The following is an 18,229-nucleotide window of genomic DNA, read 5'->3' as shown; positions in this document are numbered from 1 at the left end:
TCCTTCCAGAGTAGCTCAGATTACAGATGTGAGCCAGTAGTGCCCACCCCTGGCATGCGTGATTTTTAAATACTGCAGGATGTTCTAATGCAGCCTGGCAAAACTAGAATTTGAGAACTGATGGATGGTCTAATATGATATTCGCCAGTCCCGGTGACTGTGGAGCTGTTGAAATGAGGCCAGATTGATTGGAGAACTGAATTAATTAATTCGTTAATTAACTATTGGATTTAAATGCAAACAGCCACCTGTGATGCATAACTGTCACATGAGGCAGAGCAGCCTTCCCCTGCTGCCCTTCTAGCTGTGGCACAGGTCCGCTTTCTGACAGTCCACAGAAGTACCTCTCACAGGGACCAGGGGTAAGAGGAGCCACCTCAGGCCACAGGCCGGCGTTCATAATATCATTTACTCTGTTTCTCTACCTTCCTGCTCAGAGCACAAACTGGTCCTTCTCAGGGCCTCTGTGATAATACAGAGCACAACCCCCCGGTCTTACTCAGCCCAAGAGCTCTTAACTCATTTGTTAAGGGGGCGGGGGAGGGAACTTGTTTTATTTTTAACTAAGGAACTCATTTCTGATCTTCTCCCCTGTTGTTTAAAGGGTTTAAAAGTTCAGCATGGTGAGTTTTTATAGAGCTTTTAATGGGATGCAGAGTATTATAAACTTACCCAAATGATCACTGTAGCATCGTTCATTTCCCAAGCCCTTTTGCTTGTCATGCCGATCTGATTTCTCTTCAGAATAGGAGGCAGATGGCGCAAAAGGCAGACATACCAGATGGGACTAAAGACATTCATTTCAGGGTTCCTCACATCCCAAGCTTGTGGAGAGGGGCTAAGTCCTGAGTGGATGCAGTAGATCCTGGCCATTCTGCTGGAAGCGGAATGCAGGCAGGCACGGTGTGTGTCCTGGGCCGGGCTCTGTTCCAGCCTTTTGCTATGGCATCTGCCGCTCACAGAGACCTGCACTTGTGGCCAGAGGTGTTCATTTTCCCACCAGAGGAGATGTGGGCTGAGTGCATAGGGAAAGGGAGAGAAGGCAGGATCTGGAAGAAAGCCACATTTGGGTTCTGAGAGATAAGTTCAAGGAGGAAGCGTGTGCCCCCCATAATTTATCCTCCTCTCCCCCTCCTCCGGATGAGAAGAAAGAGTAGTGTACCCAGGAATCGAATTCTCTCCTCCCAAAGATCGTTCAGCACTGCGGCCATGATCACCTAGACTGGCGATTATCAAGGGCTCTGAAAAATTCAAATGGGAGACAGAAGCGACTGGCTTAATTTTCTGTGTTTAATAATTCACATGCTTGTGGGCTCTACCCCCATTTATTTATTTTTTTCCTCTGATGTTACATCCTAGGAACCAGCAGGCTGAGCTGTCTGTAGTTGCGTTGTGCCCACCTCGCTTACAGCTTCTTTTTTTTTATTTTCTTGAAATTTTAGGCACAGAAAAATGAGAGAGAGTCTATCAGACAGAAGTTGGCCCTCGGAAGCTTCTTTGACGATGGCCCAGGAATTTATACCAGCTGTAGCAAAAGTGGGAAGCCAAGCCTCTCCTCTCGGTGAGTGCTCCTTTGAGTTGATCCTCTGATACGTACGTAGTGAATTTGTCACCGGATGATCTGACCAAACCTATCTTTTGAGACCTTGGGTGGCTGCATTTCCACAGTGCCACCATTTTTAGATTTCAAAACTCCCTTGTTAGTTTATTGGTAGCTCATCACCATGAACAACTGAGCTACTTGAGCTCAGGATTTTTCTGTCTCATTTTTCTTTAGATAAAATGCTGATTTGTCAGACTGAGAGGGGAACACAGTGCACTCCTAAGCAAGCCGGTGTTTGGTACAGGTGACAGAACACCAGATTTCCCATTGAGCAGTCAGTCTCAAAGCAGTCAAGATCGAGCTCATCCTCTGGTTCACCTGTTCGCAGTGCAAACCAATACTGTGAAGAATAGTTTCTGAGTTGGTTATTTAGTGCTTGTTACTCCTCTCCGCCTGCTCTGCAGATAGCTTTGTGTCACCCTCGTTGAGTTCAAAATATCATTACTCATTCATCGCAGTTTATTTTAGGAGGTTATTGGTCATTTGCATAGCTTCCTATTTTAAATAAAATACAAGATGATGATAATAGATAATATTCTGTAGAAAATGGGGCTGTGGACCAGACCTTCTCCACCTTCCCTGTGCTCACGAGTCACTGCGGATTTTGCCAAAATTTCTGATTCAGTCCGTCTCCAGGAGCTCAAAGTTCTGCATTTCTAAGAAACTTCCATCTAATGTCTGTGCTGCCAATGCCACAGACTACACTGATGAATGAAGAGAGAAAGCGCAAAAGTTTGAGTATAGGTTTTCCAAGTGATGAAAACACACTGATCCCCTCATCTCTCCCTGCCCTTCTGCTTGTTCCAACTTCTTTTAAGCTAAAAGCAAATATGCCCTTGTAAATACTGCGTATGTCACCAAGTTAAACCAGGTGCTGGAGACAGATGACAGTACTGGTGCATTCGTTCAGCTCCATCTAGAAACTCCATCTGTCATTCAGCAAGTCATCTCCACCTAGTACAAATGAGAGAATATTGTTTAAAAATCAAGAGAGTGTGTGTGTGTGTGTGTGTGTGTGTGTGTGTGTGTGTGTGTGTGTGTGTGTGTGTGTGTATGTGTGTTCATTCCGCTCTCCTTGGCTGTGCTTCTCATATTTACCTACATATCCCTAAAAAAAAAATAAAAAGCTTATCCGTTCTTATTTTAAATAACTATCTATTGACTATCCACTATAGGAAATTAGGATTTATTTTTTATTTACAGCGCTCTCACAATATTCTTCTCTCCCATTCTCCCTTTATAGTATCACGATATTTAAACTCAACTTACTAGTCAGTGTTTATGTGACTAAAATAATGGTGTCATTTTGTGCCGGTACTGGGGCTTGAACTCAGGGTCTTGAATTGCTTTGCTTTCTGGCTCAAAGCTAGCATCCTATCACTTGAGCCACAACTCAACGTCTGACTTTTTGCTGGTTAATTGAAGATAAGCATCTCGTGGACTTTTCTGCCCAAGCTGTGAGAACCAGGACTCTCCAATCTCAACCTCCTGAGTTGCTGGGGTTATAGGAGTGAGTGAGCTACCAGTGCTAGCCTACTTTAAAAGTAATATATTGTTTTTACTGAATCATACAACACACTATGGTTCCTTGGGAAAGTTTGTTGTTGGTCATAAAAGGTAGGGTAGCCTCCTTTTTCCTTTGGCCAGTGCTTGTTTTTGACTGCTCTGATCTATTTCACTAAATGTAATTGCCAGTTTGTTTACTTTTCTTGTGGGGGGATGGGGTTGTTTGGACATCTTTGAGCTTGCACACGATGTTGCTCACAAACACTTCGTACATGTGGCCTTGCTGTACTGTGCCAGTCTTCTCTTTGATGTGTGATCTTCGGTGAAATGTCTATTTAAGTCTTACGTTCTTCTGTTCTGTTCTGTTTTTCTGGTGTTTTATCTAAGTTTTTGATCTTTAATATGTACATATTACAATCTTACCAGGCTATTGCTCGGTATTTGCTTCCTTCCTATGGGCTTTATAAGCAGCCATAGGTCTTGATCTTAATGTAGGTGATTCTATTGAACTTTCCTTAACTCAGCACTGTCTGTAATTGGGTGTTAGAAATCTTCTATGTAGATATTCACTGTGTTTCCTACTAACAGAGAAAAAGACTGTCATCAATCAGGATTTGAAGTTTTAATAGTTGGTATTATTATTATATCTTAAATTCTCTTTAAAGTTTTCTCATTGCTGCTGATATAGTCTAGAAATCTAATTTTTTTCCTTGTAGACAGCCATTTTATTGAGTTTACTGAGCAATCTTTTATCCTGTCTGACACACTACTATTGCAAATGCTGCCTATTGATGGCAATACGTTCTATTGCATTCATAATTATTTCTATTCCCAAACTATTGTCTTAACTATAGCCCCTTCTCTTAACAGAGAGAAATAAATCAGGTACTTTATTAAATAAGTCATGATGTATTATGAACAGGCAAATCTCTCTCCTTACTCTTTGCTTCACTAAGAAAATTAATACTTCCAGTGCAAAGACAAAATCCTACCTTGTCTTTTTATTCCTCCATATAAAGTTGAGCAAAATGCTTTCTTCTAGAATCTCATAGATTTTTGATCAACTGAGGGAGAATTACATTTCACAATGTAAGTCCTCGTACTCCTGGTCATAGTCTGTCTTCCCATTTTTTTTATTGTGAAAATACTGTACAGAGGGGTTACAATTACATGGGCAAGATAATGAGTACATTTCTTATCAAGCATTGTAGCCTCCTCCTTTGTTTCCCCTTCCCATCCCATCCTCCCCCCTGTCCCCTGACCCAACCCTCCTCCCCCCCACCAAAGTTGTAAAGTTTGTTTTTTGACATAATGACTTGTACATCTCATTGTTGCAATGGCTCCACATGTATCCCTATTTAAACGATTTGTTTTTTCCCTTCCCCTCCACAAATTATAACAACATCAAATACAGTGAAAGCAGGGGTTATACCGTGGGGGAGGGACATACAAAGCAACAAAGAAATAATCTTATAAATTTGTTAGAAACAATCGCATGAAAGAAAAAAACATATCTTAGGGTTCATTTCCCTAACATCAACTTATCTGACCTTTTCTGCTTGACTCAGACATATACTAGTTATTGCAAATAAGGGAAACCATGGGACCTATGTTTCTTTGGGCCTGGCTTACTTTACTTGATATAATTTTTTCCAAGCCTTTCCATTTCCTAACAAATGGGGCAATGTCATTCTTTCTGATGGAGGCATAGAATTCCATTGTGTATATATACCACATTTTCTTGATCCATTCATCTACTGAGGGGCATCTGGGTTGGCTGTCTTCCCATTTATTCAGCTCTAGTTGAGTATCTTTAATAAGGTTTACATTGCCACTTAGAAATGTTGTATGTCTTTTATCATTTTTATTTTTACATGATTGATATTATTATATCTTAAAAATTCTCCTTGATAAAGTTTTCTCACTGCTGCTAGCACAGAAATTCACTTAACTTTGTGATTCCAGCCAGTTCGTTTTTTTCTGCTCTCATTTCACAATTCTCCTATAATTTATAATCAGGTTCTCTGTTCACTCCCAAAAATCTTTAGGATTTTTAAGCCATAATATTATCCATAATATAAACAGCTTACTTATTACTTCCCAATGCTCATGATGCCCCTGGCTTCTTGGGCTCATCTTTTATATTAAATGGAATGTTTTTCTATACCCTTACTTAGGATGATGTTGGTTTTATGTTTTATTTCATTATTCTTCTTATGAGATTAATGATGTTTCTTTCCATTCATAATTTTCAAAAATCTTATCACATGCCTTCATGTCAGGATGGTTTTTATCATTTTATTCTACTATTATTATTCTGCCTTGTTAATGAAGTAATGAGTTACATTTATGGACTTTAAAGATATTGAACCATCCTTGCATACTTCATATGTACACATATGGTTGTGAGGGGATTCCCTTTTTCTTTTAGACTCTTGAATTTTTTTATAGTGTCTTGCTGAGAAGCACTACACTTGTATTCATGATTGACAGATCTCTGTCATATTCTTGTGACCTTTTCATCTTAGCATTCAAGTTCTGTTGCTTAATAATGTGTCTGGAATTATACCATCTTTTCTATTATCCAAAGTAAGTCTCTCATAATATTGGAATGATCCATTACTATAGAACTTGATAGGACTCACCTGTACTTTCCATGTCATTCACTTCGTGTATTTTCCTTGACAAATGCTTCCATTTCTTCAGTGGTTATGGGAATATGTCTGCTTTTTATTTCTTCTTGAATTAGTTCTCCTATCAATCTATGTCACTATCTATCTATATCTATATATCTATGTACAGATACATACAGACCATGGAAAATTAGCTATAAAGAAAAATGAAATTAGGTTATTTGCAAGAAAATGGATAGAATTGAACCTCATCATGTTAAGTGAGATACAGCCAAGCTTAAAAAGCCAAATATATGTTCTGGCTCACTTATAGATTATAGACCTAATATGGTAATAATGATAATGGTGTGTGTGTGTGTGTGTGTGTGTGTGCATATATGTACATATATGGTACACTATACTACACTGTATACTATGTGTATATATGTATATATCCATATGTACACACACATACGTTCATACTTATGAATGCAGCATAGTGAAGCCTACCAAATACTATTTGAAAAAGAGAGGAGGAAGGAGAAATGAGAATGAGGTGGAAGGGGTGAATTTTTTCAAAGCACACTTGAGTGCGTACATGGAAATGTCACCATGAAACCCCCTTATACTCCAAATGTATAGTCACTCAATAAATAGACATGCAGAGACCCCATCTGGAAAGCAAAGCAGTCCTCCTCTGAGTGAGATTCCAAAAGGCCCCTACCCATATGCCCTTCTCCTGTCCCCCTCCCTCACTGCCCTTCCCACACCTCCCCCTCGGTGCCTCTCTCTCCCTCTCCCCAAAGCCCCTAAATCTCGCCCTCAATGCCAGCAGAGCAGAAGTTGCACGTCTCAGAGTCATCTCCCTTCTTTGGAGACACAGATACCTGAACACGTGTGTCACTTGCAGTGGTTCATGCAGAACAAGCTACATGGCTGACCTGCCATAAGGAAGATTATTTATATCCTGTTCTTTGCTGTGTTTCCATCTCCTCCTTCTGGGATGAGCGCCTCCTCATGAGAACGTGATGGCTTTGTACACCCCACCCACCCCCATCTGGATGGTGGTTCACAGTGAGACTAAGAAATGCTACTTCCTCTGCTTTGACTGCTAACTGTGTAAATTGCCATCCCCCACATCAGTGATGATAGAAACCTTCTACCCAATACAATTATTTTTCATTTTCTAACAAGTTACAATCCCTGAAACTCTTCACCAAGACAGAAATACCTTGACTCTTATTTAGGGAAGTACTTCAGGGGATCTCAGGACTCGCCAAGATGACACTCCAGAATTCTCCAGAGTATATATGTTGAGTTAAATAAATAATTAGAGCCAAGTAAGCTTTATGTTACTCTGAAGAGCTCAATACTCAATTTAGAATGAAGCTAGGGCTCTTAAAAATCAATTGGCCAAATGACAGACTAAAGGATGAGTTTGTTGTTGTTGTTGCTGAACTGAGGGAATTTCCATCTGAAACTATAGGATGCTGTTTACACTTTTTAAAGGATGTGCGTCTATCTGTAAAATAGACTGTCAAATTCAGTGTAAGAGGAATTACAACACCATGTGTGGGTCCGAGGAGGCTGGTGGTTGGGCTGTGCCCAAAGGTTTACATTCTGCCCATTTGTCTGCATGGTTCCAGCTCTGCTGGATTCTTCTAGAAATTGCTCTCCTAAAGCACTTTTTAACAAGTGCCAAGCTGTTAAGTGTAAGCTGGGATTACCGTAATCCCATAAAGATATTTTATGTTTAATACTACAGCAAAAAAAGTTGATATTGCTTCATAACTCAACTAATTAAATTTATACTGCAATGTCATTTTTTTGATGTTTGCTAAGCCATCTATAATCCACCTTCCCAAACTGAGGCTGAATAATCTTCCTTACTTTTCTCTTTGAAAATGTTAGACTATAAAGAATTCAAATCCTTAAAGAGGAAAAAAGAAAAATGAGTTACTTTTTTTTTTTTGGTCGGTCGTGGGGCTTGAACTCTGGGCCTGGACGCTGTCCCTCAGCTCTTCAGCTCAAGGCAAGCGCTCTACCACTTGAGCTACAGCGCCACTTCCGGTTTTCTGGTGGTTTATTGGAGATAGGAGTCTCACAGTCTCTCCTGCCTGGGCTGGCTTTGAACCGCGATCCTCAGATCTCAGCCTCCTGAGTAGCTAGGATTACAGGCTTGAGCCACCAGCGCCCCACTAGTTACTTTTTTTTTTTTTAGTTACTTGGTTTTAGAATAATAGGGCTAAAAAATACTAGGTTTAGCTATGTTGTTGAAAAGAAAAACATTTCTCCCTCCTTTACCTTCTTCTTTTCCCTTCTACCCCTCCCTTCCCTCTCCCTTTCCCTCTCTCCCTCTCCTTCTGCCTCTCCCTTTCTCTTTCTCTTTCTTACTTGAACAAGTCTTGTTATGTAGCCCAGGCTGGTCTTGAACCAACAATCCTCTTTCATCAGTCTCCCAAGTGCTAGAAATAGAGGTATATATCACCACACCCAGAGTTTCCTTTATCACTAGTATAATACCTTTCCATAAATTTTTTTCATTGGCCAAATTATCAGTAAGCCCTCTATTTCACATCTTGGTTTTATAGCTTAGTGTTATTTAGGGAATAGGAGCTGTTTTTGCTGCTACAAGATGAAACAGAATGGTTCTTAGTATCCGACATCTAGGAATTCTTTCAATTCAGACATTACAACCTAGTCTCACATTATGGAGAAAATTTCCCATGCTTCTCCCTCTCTTCCTAAATTTTATTTACATACATAAATTTTATTTACATACATAAGTATAAACGCAGTCAAACTCAGTGTTGTTCATAAAGTTTGCACTGAATGGCATGATGGAGGACGAGTTCCCACCTGCTCTCCAGCATTGTAAGCTTTATGAAAAAGCAGAAGGCCCCACACAAGGTTGGAGCAGCTGGCTTGAATAACCATCAGTGAGCTGTTTGCTTCTCTTAGCCTTCCTAGCTCCCCTACCCGCCTCCAAAGCCCATATACTGGATTGATGGGGAAGAGAAAGAAGACGAAGAGTAGGCTCCAGACTCCTCTTGGGATGGGACAGGAAGTCCCGAGTGGGGGCCGCCACAGACCAGGAAGTTGTTTTTCCAGTTGGAGAACACAGAATTTAAACAGATTCATGGTGGCTTTGTGATTGAGACTGAGCATCTGTACGCAGGTCAAACCAGCATCATTTTGCCAAGAATGTGAATCACCCTTCTGCCTTTAACAGGAATCGTTTTTGCATAATTTCCTGGAAGAAATAAATGCAATGGCAGGGAAAGGGGTTGACCTGTTACAGTGCAATGAGATTCAATGTTTGTCGCATCTTTCCTGGAATAATAGAGGCCCACAAAAGCAACCTATTTGTCACATTCAATGTATCTTTACGACGCCCATGTTAATCTCCTGTATGTGAACTAAAAATTCATTCAGAAAACTTTCAGTATCAGTGTTTCCAAGTATATGTCATTGCAAAATTGTAATTCATGATTTTTTTTTATGCTTTTGGAAGTCATTGGGTAGTATACGGAGAAACCTATCTTTATTATGCAATTTCAAAAGTAAGGAGAGTTTTTAAAAGGGATCTTTGGAGAAGGACCAAGATTAAAATGGCAAAACAAATTCAATTATGTGAGCAATTCTTCCCCTTCACCGACCTGAAAGAAAAGCAAATCGGTATTTGTGAAGTTTTCTTTGTCTAATAAATAGCTTTGTTTTACAGTATCGCCAGTGACCCCGCTTTAATTAGGGGCAATTAATTTTGTGTAAGCTGAATTTGACATCTTGCTGGAGGCATAACCAGCTGTACCCTGTCTTATGAATTTTTTTTTTTTATCATCAATGAGAATTCAATTGCCTGAGCCATTGCAAAAAGGATGGAGGCCACAGGGCTACATTTCATATTTAAAAAACGGCCTCGTGGACGGCTCAATGTTTAATTAAAAGAGCTTCGAGGAATCGTTCTTCGCTGGCGCCTCGTCCTTGACAAGCCATCATGACTTCATCCATCCCTGCAGCTTGGGCGCCTGGCCCGCTCCGCCCATGGGACTGGGTGAGGCAGCCCCGGGGCCCGGGCATGCGAGGCCAGCCCGGGCTGGTGGACCTTGCCCTGCTCCTCCGATGGCTCTCACCCCAGCCCATCACATGCACTTGCGGCACCCATCGGACATTTTTCCGGCGGGTATAGCAATCTTCCATGGTGGCAGCTAACCACCGCGAGGGGAGGAGAGGAGCGATTCGACGGCCTTAATTTGTAGTGTTGTTTTAGGCGCATTATGGATCCAAGGTCTTAAAAGACATCAGAGACTGTCATTGAAAACACCATGTCTTCTGCTCCCAGCGCCCCATTCTTGCAAGCTGCCTGTTTTTCCCATCACAGATCATCACTGCTCCTGGGTTTACCTTTGGCTAGGCGGCTGGAGAGATGACATGTGCGCATGCCCTGTTCCTCCCTCGGCATCTCCGCCCCAGCATGCCCCAGGTCTCACGGAAGAACTCAGGAGGCGGTGTGGCCTGGTGCGCATGCTCTGTTCCTCCCGCAGCCGCAGCAGCATGCCCCAGGTCTCACGGAAGAACTCGGGAGGGAGGCAGTGCGGCCTGGTGCACATGCTCTGTTCCTCCCGTGCATCTTCGCAGCTGCATGGCCCGGGTCTTACGGAAGTGCTCAGAAGGCAGTGCGGCCTGGTGCGCATGCTCCGTTCCTTCCGCGCATCTCCGCAGCAGCGTGGCCCCGGTCTCACGGAAGCGCTCAGGAGGGAGGCGGTGCGGGCTGGTGCGCATGCTCCGTTCCTTCCGCGCGTCTCAGCAGCAGCATGGCCCGGGTCTGGGAGGCTGTGTGGCCTGGTGCGCATGCTCCGTTCCTTCCGCGCATCTCCGCAGCAGCATGGCCCAGGGCTCACGGAAGAACTCGCGAGGAGGCGGTGCGGCCTGGGCTGGGGCAGGGTCCCAGGAGCCCGAGGGTCTTAGGATCTCGGTTTCTGCATTTGTCCAGTGGGGTGATAATTGTGCCGACATCCGGGGATGACCGTGGAGAGGTCAGGTGAAGAACACGGGAAACTGCCCGGGCAAAGGAAGACGAGGTGAAATGCACCGGCCCCCCGGGGCTCTATGACTCAGGTCCCCCCCTGCAGGTGTGGTGACCCCACGGAAAGCAAGCAGCTGCAGCCCCTTGGGGAGAGCTCAGCAGGTGACAGGGCGCAGGCCCGTGTGCACTCGGGCCACCAGCAGCCTGGGGAAGGGCAGCCATGGGGTACCTCCCCGCCCGTGTGTGCGTGTATGCATGATGGTACTAGGGCGTGAACTCAGACTTGGCCTCAAACTCCCAACCCGGTCTTCTGCACATGGCTAGCGCTCTGCCCCTCGAGAGGCAAGGCCAATTTTTTGTTGGTTAATTGGAGATAAGAGTCTCAAGAATTTGTCTGCCCGGGCTGGCTTCTGAACCATGTTCCTCAGTTCTCAGCCTCTTGAGTAGCTAGGATTACAGGTGTGAACCACAGGCCCCGGTACACCCCATCTTAAAGATGACAAAAACTGAGTGGCCATGCAACTCAGGAGATCCAGCTCATTCGTTCGAATTACTACTTAGAATTCAGTGGGTAGAAAGTAAATCATGAAAGAGGATATTTTTTCTTTAGAGAAAGTTTATTTTGGAGGCAAGCCTACGTATCAGCCCCAAAATAAATTTTTGTTTTCTTCTCTGGTTCCTGGGGTTTGAACTCAGGGCCTTGTACCATTGAGCCATGCCCCCAGAACTGTTTTCCATTTCTCTTGTGTTTAGCCATGCCTCCTACTCTAGCCTCTCCAACATCACTGTGATCACCGGCACACTGCATCCAACTTCCTGAGTGGACTTAAAGTCTCTCTGTCAGGCCTGGAATCATGATCTACCCATTCTTGCATCCCATGTAGCTGAGATGACACCATACCCAGGTAGGGGTTAAGAAGGTCACATGGACTTTTCTGACCAGGTTGGCCTGGACCTACGATCTCCTCAATCTCAGACTCCCAAGTAGCTAGGAGTACAGCCATGAGCTACTAGTGGCCCAGCTCTCAGAATATTTTTAAACAAAGAGTGAAAGTAGTTTAAAAAAAAAAAAGCAGTGCTTCAATGTTGAAAAGAGTAAAATAGTTTGAATTAAACGTTTCATTTAGGGGCTGGGAATGTAAATACCTCCGTGGTAGGAAGAATGTTTGGCCTGGGGAAACCCTGAGTTCAATCCCCGACATAACACTCTTAAGCTGAGAAGAATGAACAGGCAGGCTAGCTTTGAAACCACAAACAGTTAAATCTCTCTCCATTACGTCAGTGTCTGCCCTTTACTGCAGATCCTGGGAGGTATAGGATGGAGGGGGGGGATGGGACGGAGTCGGGAAAGGGCATCAGATAAATGCAAGTCCATCCCCAGAACTGTTCGCTTAGAAGAAACGCTCACTGCCCACGGGGCTCCCACTGCCGGCAGCAGCCTGCCACACAAGAGCTCAGCCCGGCTCATCTGTGAGTCACGCTCTGCACAGAGGAGGTCTGAGTCAGACTGGCAGCCGCCCTCTCCAGCTGTCAGTACCTAACCCACTTGCCTCTTCCCCGACACCTCTCCCTTATCTCCTCTTTTCCCTTCTTAAGGCTTGCCAAATGCCCACACCCACCCACCCGTGACCACAGAACTGGGAGACAAACAATCTAAAGTCAACTGGATATCTCCCTACACAGGGTTTAGGTATGCCTCTACCGTTTTCCCACTCATTTACCTTCACATTTGTATTCAGAAAATTGAAATCAGACAGTAGCTACTGTCCCTGCCCTATCAGGAGCATCCATCCATTTCCCCGGTCTTCCTTTGTGTGTGATTTTACTAGCTGCAAAATAGCATGTCATGTATTTTACCATAAGATATACTTCATCTTTTTTGTTTCATCTTGGTTTTATTTTGTTTTTCTTTCTTTTTTTTTAACTGTCTTTTTCCCCCCTCCATTCTGAATTCATCCGTTCTTCTTTGTTGGTAGTTTTTCTCCTAGCAGTCCTGGGGTTTGAACTTAAGGAACAGGTGTTCCTTGAGCCACACCCCTTCCTCTCAATCTTCTAAGTACCTTCTTAAAGTGCCCTGTACCAGTTTTGTGGTCCAGGACAGTTTGCCTTCTGAGCCTGTTCAGAGATTGTGGACAGAGTTGCCCTTCCTTCCTTCCTGTGTATCTGAGGGGCAGAGGTAGGCTACATAAAGGGCCTGGCACACAGTAGATTCCCAAAACTATGGTAACTCTCCAGAGTATAGACTGCGTGAAAATCATCTGGCCTTAATTAGGGTGAAAGCGGACCACAGCTGGCCTCTAAAGAGAAATGGCTGCTTCCCTCCCCTTTCCTCCCCTCCCCCGCTTCCCCCAGCAGAGGAAGCCTGCTCTGCTCTTTCATTCACGCTGGAGAATATTTCTGTTGAAAATGCATTTTCCCAACATTAAGATCCTGTAATTCCAAATTCAATTACATGAAAGTGGTCATTAGTGAGGGAAATGGACACTGATGCAGAATGAGAACCAGCAGCTGTCTGAGGAATGCAGTATTTATAGCTCTACAGAGACCCGGTTAGGACACGGCCCATCCTTCTCCAAAGAAAGCCAGCCAGGGCTAGTCCCCCTTTCTGTGAGCTGTGCGAGCCGGTGGGGTGGGGAAGTTCTGTGCCCATGAGGTGTGAGGTGCCTGGGAGCCATCGTCTGAGCATGCACAGTTGGAATGATCCAGAGCGGCCTTAGAAGAGGTGTGGGGCTGAGAGGGACAGTTAGCCCAGCTGTCTTGAGCGATGCCTTCTCTGACTTCTTGGGTATCCACAGTATCTCAGCAAACACACAAACGCCCCGTCACGTCTCTGGACATTATACCTGCTAGGGAGTGGCGTTCCTGCCCTTCCTGCATTCGTGTCCCTGAACCCCATTTCACCCACACCACCTCTGTGCTGCAGCTCTCTGCTCCTCCGCTCATCTTCCTTAGCACCTTTCTTTATGAATCTCTGCAACCCAGTGTTGGTGTTCTCGAGTGTAAGACAGGGAGTCACCTCTGAGTGCTTTCCGAGTTTCCCACCCATGGTGTCTTATTTATGTATTGTAAATCAGTTTGATTGTCAATTTATTTATTGTGACTAGATTTATGTTTCAAGTACTTGGTACCTGTTAGAGGACTTGAGACTTGTTCCTGATTCAGCTACTCCATACATTTACAAACTGGGAGTGGAAGGTCATGAACCATAACCTGATGGCCTTTAGGAGTCAAGAAGAGACATAACTGAGTGAAGAGCCCAGATAGGGCCAATAGAGGGTCATGGGGTCTGTAGCAAACTGTGAGCCATGGGCAGAAGGGGCAGCAGCTACTACAACACAGCCCTCCGCGCTGCTCCAGGATCACACAGGGCCGGTGTTGCATGATCACTGAGGAAACGCACAAACAGTTGAACAGCCTTTCCTCTACCTCACAGAGTTATAAAATGTCACTTCCAGTTCTCCTAGGTAATGGTGTGTGTTGAGCCTTCAGGACTTGTAGCTGAGCTGCAAGGAGCATGCTTCCTCAAAGTCTGATCAGTTACTTGACTGCCCTACATGTCCCTCAGCAAAAGCACATTCACACAACCCCACTAAAATAAAAGACCATAGAGCATCATTATTCATCATAAAACCAACACTGGGACACCAAAACCTGGCTTTCCTTCTATTCATTTACTTTAAAGAAGCACAGGCATTTCTGAAACTCAGGCCAAACATCAGCATGGAACAACCAGGGAGAACAGAAAGGGAAGAGGCGGAATTGGTGGGATGTAAAGTCTCCTACCATTAATTCATCATTTGGCTTCCCTGGATACATTCTGTAGAGACCATTCTATGCACTCTGCAGCTAAACCTTACCCAAACCTCAGTGTTCCTCCCTTCTTTCTCCATGAAGGAATTCCAGAAAAACGAACCATGTCTGCACTTGACCTGGGGTAATTCATTCACACTCTGTCGCCCTTGAAATTCTCACAAAACAGAACAAGATATAGCATAAAAAAATATGGAACTATTTATTATGTATAAGCCTTTGAATAATGCACCAATGACCCATTAAAATAAGTGGAAGTCATATATTTTAATGGCTTGGCCACCAACTAGTTGAGAAAATAGGGCAATAAATGGCGTAGCGTGGCCAATGGCTAACCAGCCATGCGGGTTGCAGGCACATCATGCACGCCGCACGTGTGACTTCTGTGGGCATCTATGGGAAGCTCTCTCGCTCTGTTTTCTAAGGAAATCTATATACTTGCCCTGGTGTTACAAGCAACTTCCAAAGTACAATGATGGACACCGAGGATCTAATCCAACAAAAGCTAAAATTAAGAATAGTCTGGGGGGCTGGGAAGGTGGCTCAGTGGTAGAGCGCTTGCCTTGCATGCGTGAGGCCCTGGGTTCGATTCCTCAGCACCACCATAAGCAAAATGAAAAAAGCCAGAAGTGGCACGGTGGCTCAAGTGATAGAACACTAGCCTTGAGCTGAAGAGCTGAGGGACAGCGCCCAGGCCCAGGGTTCAGGCCCCACGACCGGAACCCCCCCCCCCAAAAAAAAAGCAAAATAGGTTATTTTAAATAACCTATTCCACAGATTAAAAAAAAATATACGAGAAGAATAGTCTGGGGAGGCGCCATTGGATTAAACAATCAGGAGTCCAGCCTTGGTAACCCTTTACTGTGTACTTAACTGCCACAAGTGTGCACACCAGGGCATGGAGCCCTGGGATCCATTAGAAAGGCTACCGAGGTGGCCCGCTTGGGGTGTCTCTGAACCTCCCTGGGTAAGCTTACCCCATCCACTGTCCACAGGTGACCAGATGACACAGGGAGAGACCTTCGCAGACATCCTATACAACTGAAATTTAATTCAGCAGTTCAGCCGAGCTAATAGTCATGCGCACGTGTGCCTACGTGTGCGTAAAATCTTACCAGAGAATCAAATAGTGATTCATTGATGCTGGTGGTCCACGCTGGTGCTAGGAGGTTCTCCTTTCTAAAGTCAGAAAGCAGGACCCAGTGGAGGGTTCAGGGACAGCCTCACACTGGTCCTTTGTCTCATCAACAAAGACTCTTGCCAGAGGCCGGACTGACGAGGCCGCTGTCCTCTGCCACCAGCAAACTGGAGGACCATGACATTGTTTTTGGTCAGGAATAACCCCATTTTTGTCCCTGTATCTTGAAAGGAGTGTTAAATAAATAGTTGATGATTTCTGGGATCAGCCCCCAAAAGGCCTTGCACATGCTAGGCAAGTGTTCTGACCACTGAACTACATCCCCAGCTCTTGGATTTTTGAGACAGACTCTCGCTGTATCAGCCAGGCTGGCTTCAGATTCACAATCCTCCTCCCTCCACCTCCTGAGGGCTGGGATTACAGAGCTGCACCACCACGCCAGGAGAAGTGCTGTCTTTATACCAAATCATAGGCTCCGCTTAGTAGGTAAAAAGCTTTTCATCCCCAGCCATCCTTAGCCCCCTGCGTGATTTGGTAATCATTCCGGTTAATGGCGGCTGGAAGTCGGCCCAGCTGTTTTCTAGTAACAGTAATTGCTAAGCAGACAGGTCTGCTGAACAGCCGCTCCACCAGTGCGCACAGCTCCACACCAGGCTAGTGGACCCATCAGCCGCTGTCTCCTACCTCTGTTTATCTCCAGATGACAAGAAGACTTCATCTCTTTGCAGACCTACATCCCTGTGCATTGCTTGGGGCGGCACTGTTGGTTTTAGTTTATAAAACAGCGCAGAAGGGAAAGAAGGCTTCCAACATAACCTAGACCTTTGGGCGGGGGGGGGGGGGGGGGGCAGACTCACAGACTTGTGTACGCGGTGCTGTGCAAAATACAATCCCCACATTAGATACCTCAAAGTGATATCTGGAATTAGTAAGATAGGATTCTTGTTTTGCCTTTACTCAGATGGTGCTTGTGAGATCTGGGCAAATTAACACCCCCACCCCCACCCCCTAGCCTGAATTTCACAAGACTGGTTACATGTGAGTGGTAAAATTATACTGCAGTATGATCTCAGTCTTCAGGAGGGAGCAGGGCCGAGTGAGAAGAGCCTGGGACAGGCATTTTCTGTCCCAGTGGACCCCGGTCAGACTGTTGCCTGAGAACCGTGGAGCTGAGCTCTGCCCAGAGCTGTCTCCCCTGGAAAACCTGCTTAACGGCTGAGGGCAAACAAATCCTTCTTAAAACCCAAGCCCGTTTAAGACGTCTTTGCTGAAATCTCCTCTGAACCCCTGGCTGGGATGTCAGACCTGTCCCTTTTCCCACCATAACCTCAGCAATTACTGCAGGGAGGAATTACAAGACCCCTCCAGAGGTGATAATGTGGCTCTAAGGAGATTTTCTGGATCTCTACCTGAGACTTAGTTATTTATTTATCTTCCATTTCATCCCAACTACTAAGCCTTTCCCTTTGCCTTTCCTGAGTTAGAAACTCAGTGTGGTACAGGTTGAGGGACTGGAGTCTGCATCACTCTTTCCTGAAGAGGAGGTTGAGGCAGAATATTGTAGGGTTTTTTCCCCTATTTTTATCAACTGTATGTCCAGTGACCAGATGCATCTTTACAAGACTTTTTCCAATTAGAGAACAAAGACTCCATAATTTCAGAGTTAGGCTAAGTTAGCCTTCATTTGTGTATCTTTTTAATTTACAAAGTTTTGTTTTTTATCATCACTCAAACCAGAGTGCTTGAGTTGTATTATTAAAAGTGGGTTTGCCTTGCTTTTGTAGACTGATTTCAGGTATTAGAATTTCTTAAACCTTATTTTTTTTGGGGGGTCTGGCCGTGGGGCCTGAACTCTGGGCCTGGGCGCTGTCCCTCAGCTCTTCAGCTCAAGGCTAGCGCTCTACCACTTGAGCCACAGTGCCACTTCCGGCTTTTTTCTTTTTGCTTATGTGGTGCTGAGGAATCGAACCCAGGGCCTCAGGCATGCAAGGCAAGCGCTCTACCACTGAGCCACCTTCCCAGCCCCCTTAAACCTTATTAAGTCAAAAGAAAACCTAAATATTCATTAGAGTGCTACAGGAAAAAAAAACAAATTCCAGAAAAGGATGTTCAAAAGAAAGTGAATCCCAACACAGAAGAACAACATGTGTGCTAATGTAACAGCTAAGGACCAATGGAGGGCCCTGCCAGGCTGACCTTATGGCTGGGATTGCTGTGACAAGGCCATAGATGATTAGGAGAAGTGACTTTTAGGGTCCCTCTTCCTTTGCCCAGACTTCCAGGTAGTAGAGAAAGGAAGATTGCTAATATATACAGAGCACCTGCCCTCTGCCAGCCTCTGAAGGAGCCCTTATAATAATCTCTACTAAACAAAGGTGTTTGCTATTCATCCCATTGTACAGATGGGGAAACTGAGCTCTGTAGAACTTGTACTTGGAGAATGAAGAGAGGATTTGTGACGGAAGTTCACTAACATCAACTACTCAAGCTGATCACTGGGAATCTGCTGCCAGTCACCCCGCTGGCCTGTGCAG

General features: G+C 44.6%; 1 protein-coding gene across 5 annotated transcripts in view; it reads left to right on the top strand.

The window, feature by feature from the left end:
- The window catches only part of LOC138827340 (schwannomin-interacting protein 1), a 476,238-nt gene that overhangs the window by 446,515 nt on the left and 11,494 nt on the right, over positions 1 to 18,229 (top strand). For all 5 annotated transcript variants that reach the window (XM_070022856.1, XM_070022858.1, XM_070022857.1 and 2 more), the window contains one exon: positions 1,443 to 1,561. In XM_070022856.1, the coding sequence (XP_069878957.1) occupies positions 1,443 to 1,561 (119 nt within the window). The remainder of the gene's footprint in view (positions 1 to 1,442; positions 1,562 to 18,229) is intronic.

This window comes from Dipodomys merriami, unplaced genomic scaffold (genome assembly GCF_024711535.1).
Source record: "Dipodomys merriami isolate MVZ:Mamm:240054 unplaced genomic scaffold, mDipMer1.0.p SCAF_154, whole genome shotgun sequence".
NCBI classification, from domain to species: domain Eukaryota; kingdom Metazoa; phylum Chordata; class Mammalia; order Rodentia; family Heteromyidae; genus Dipodomys; species Dipodomys merriami.
Note: the sequence above shows the minus strand (reverse complement) of the source record. Positions and strands in the feature narration are given on the sequence as shown.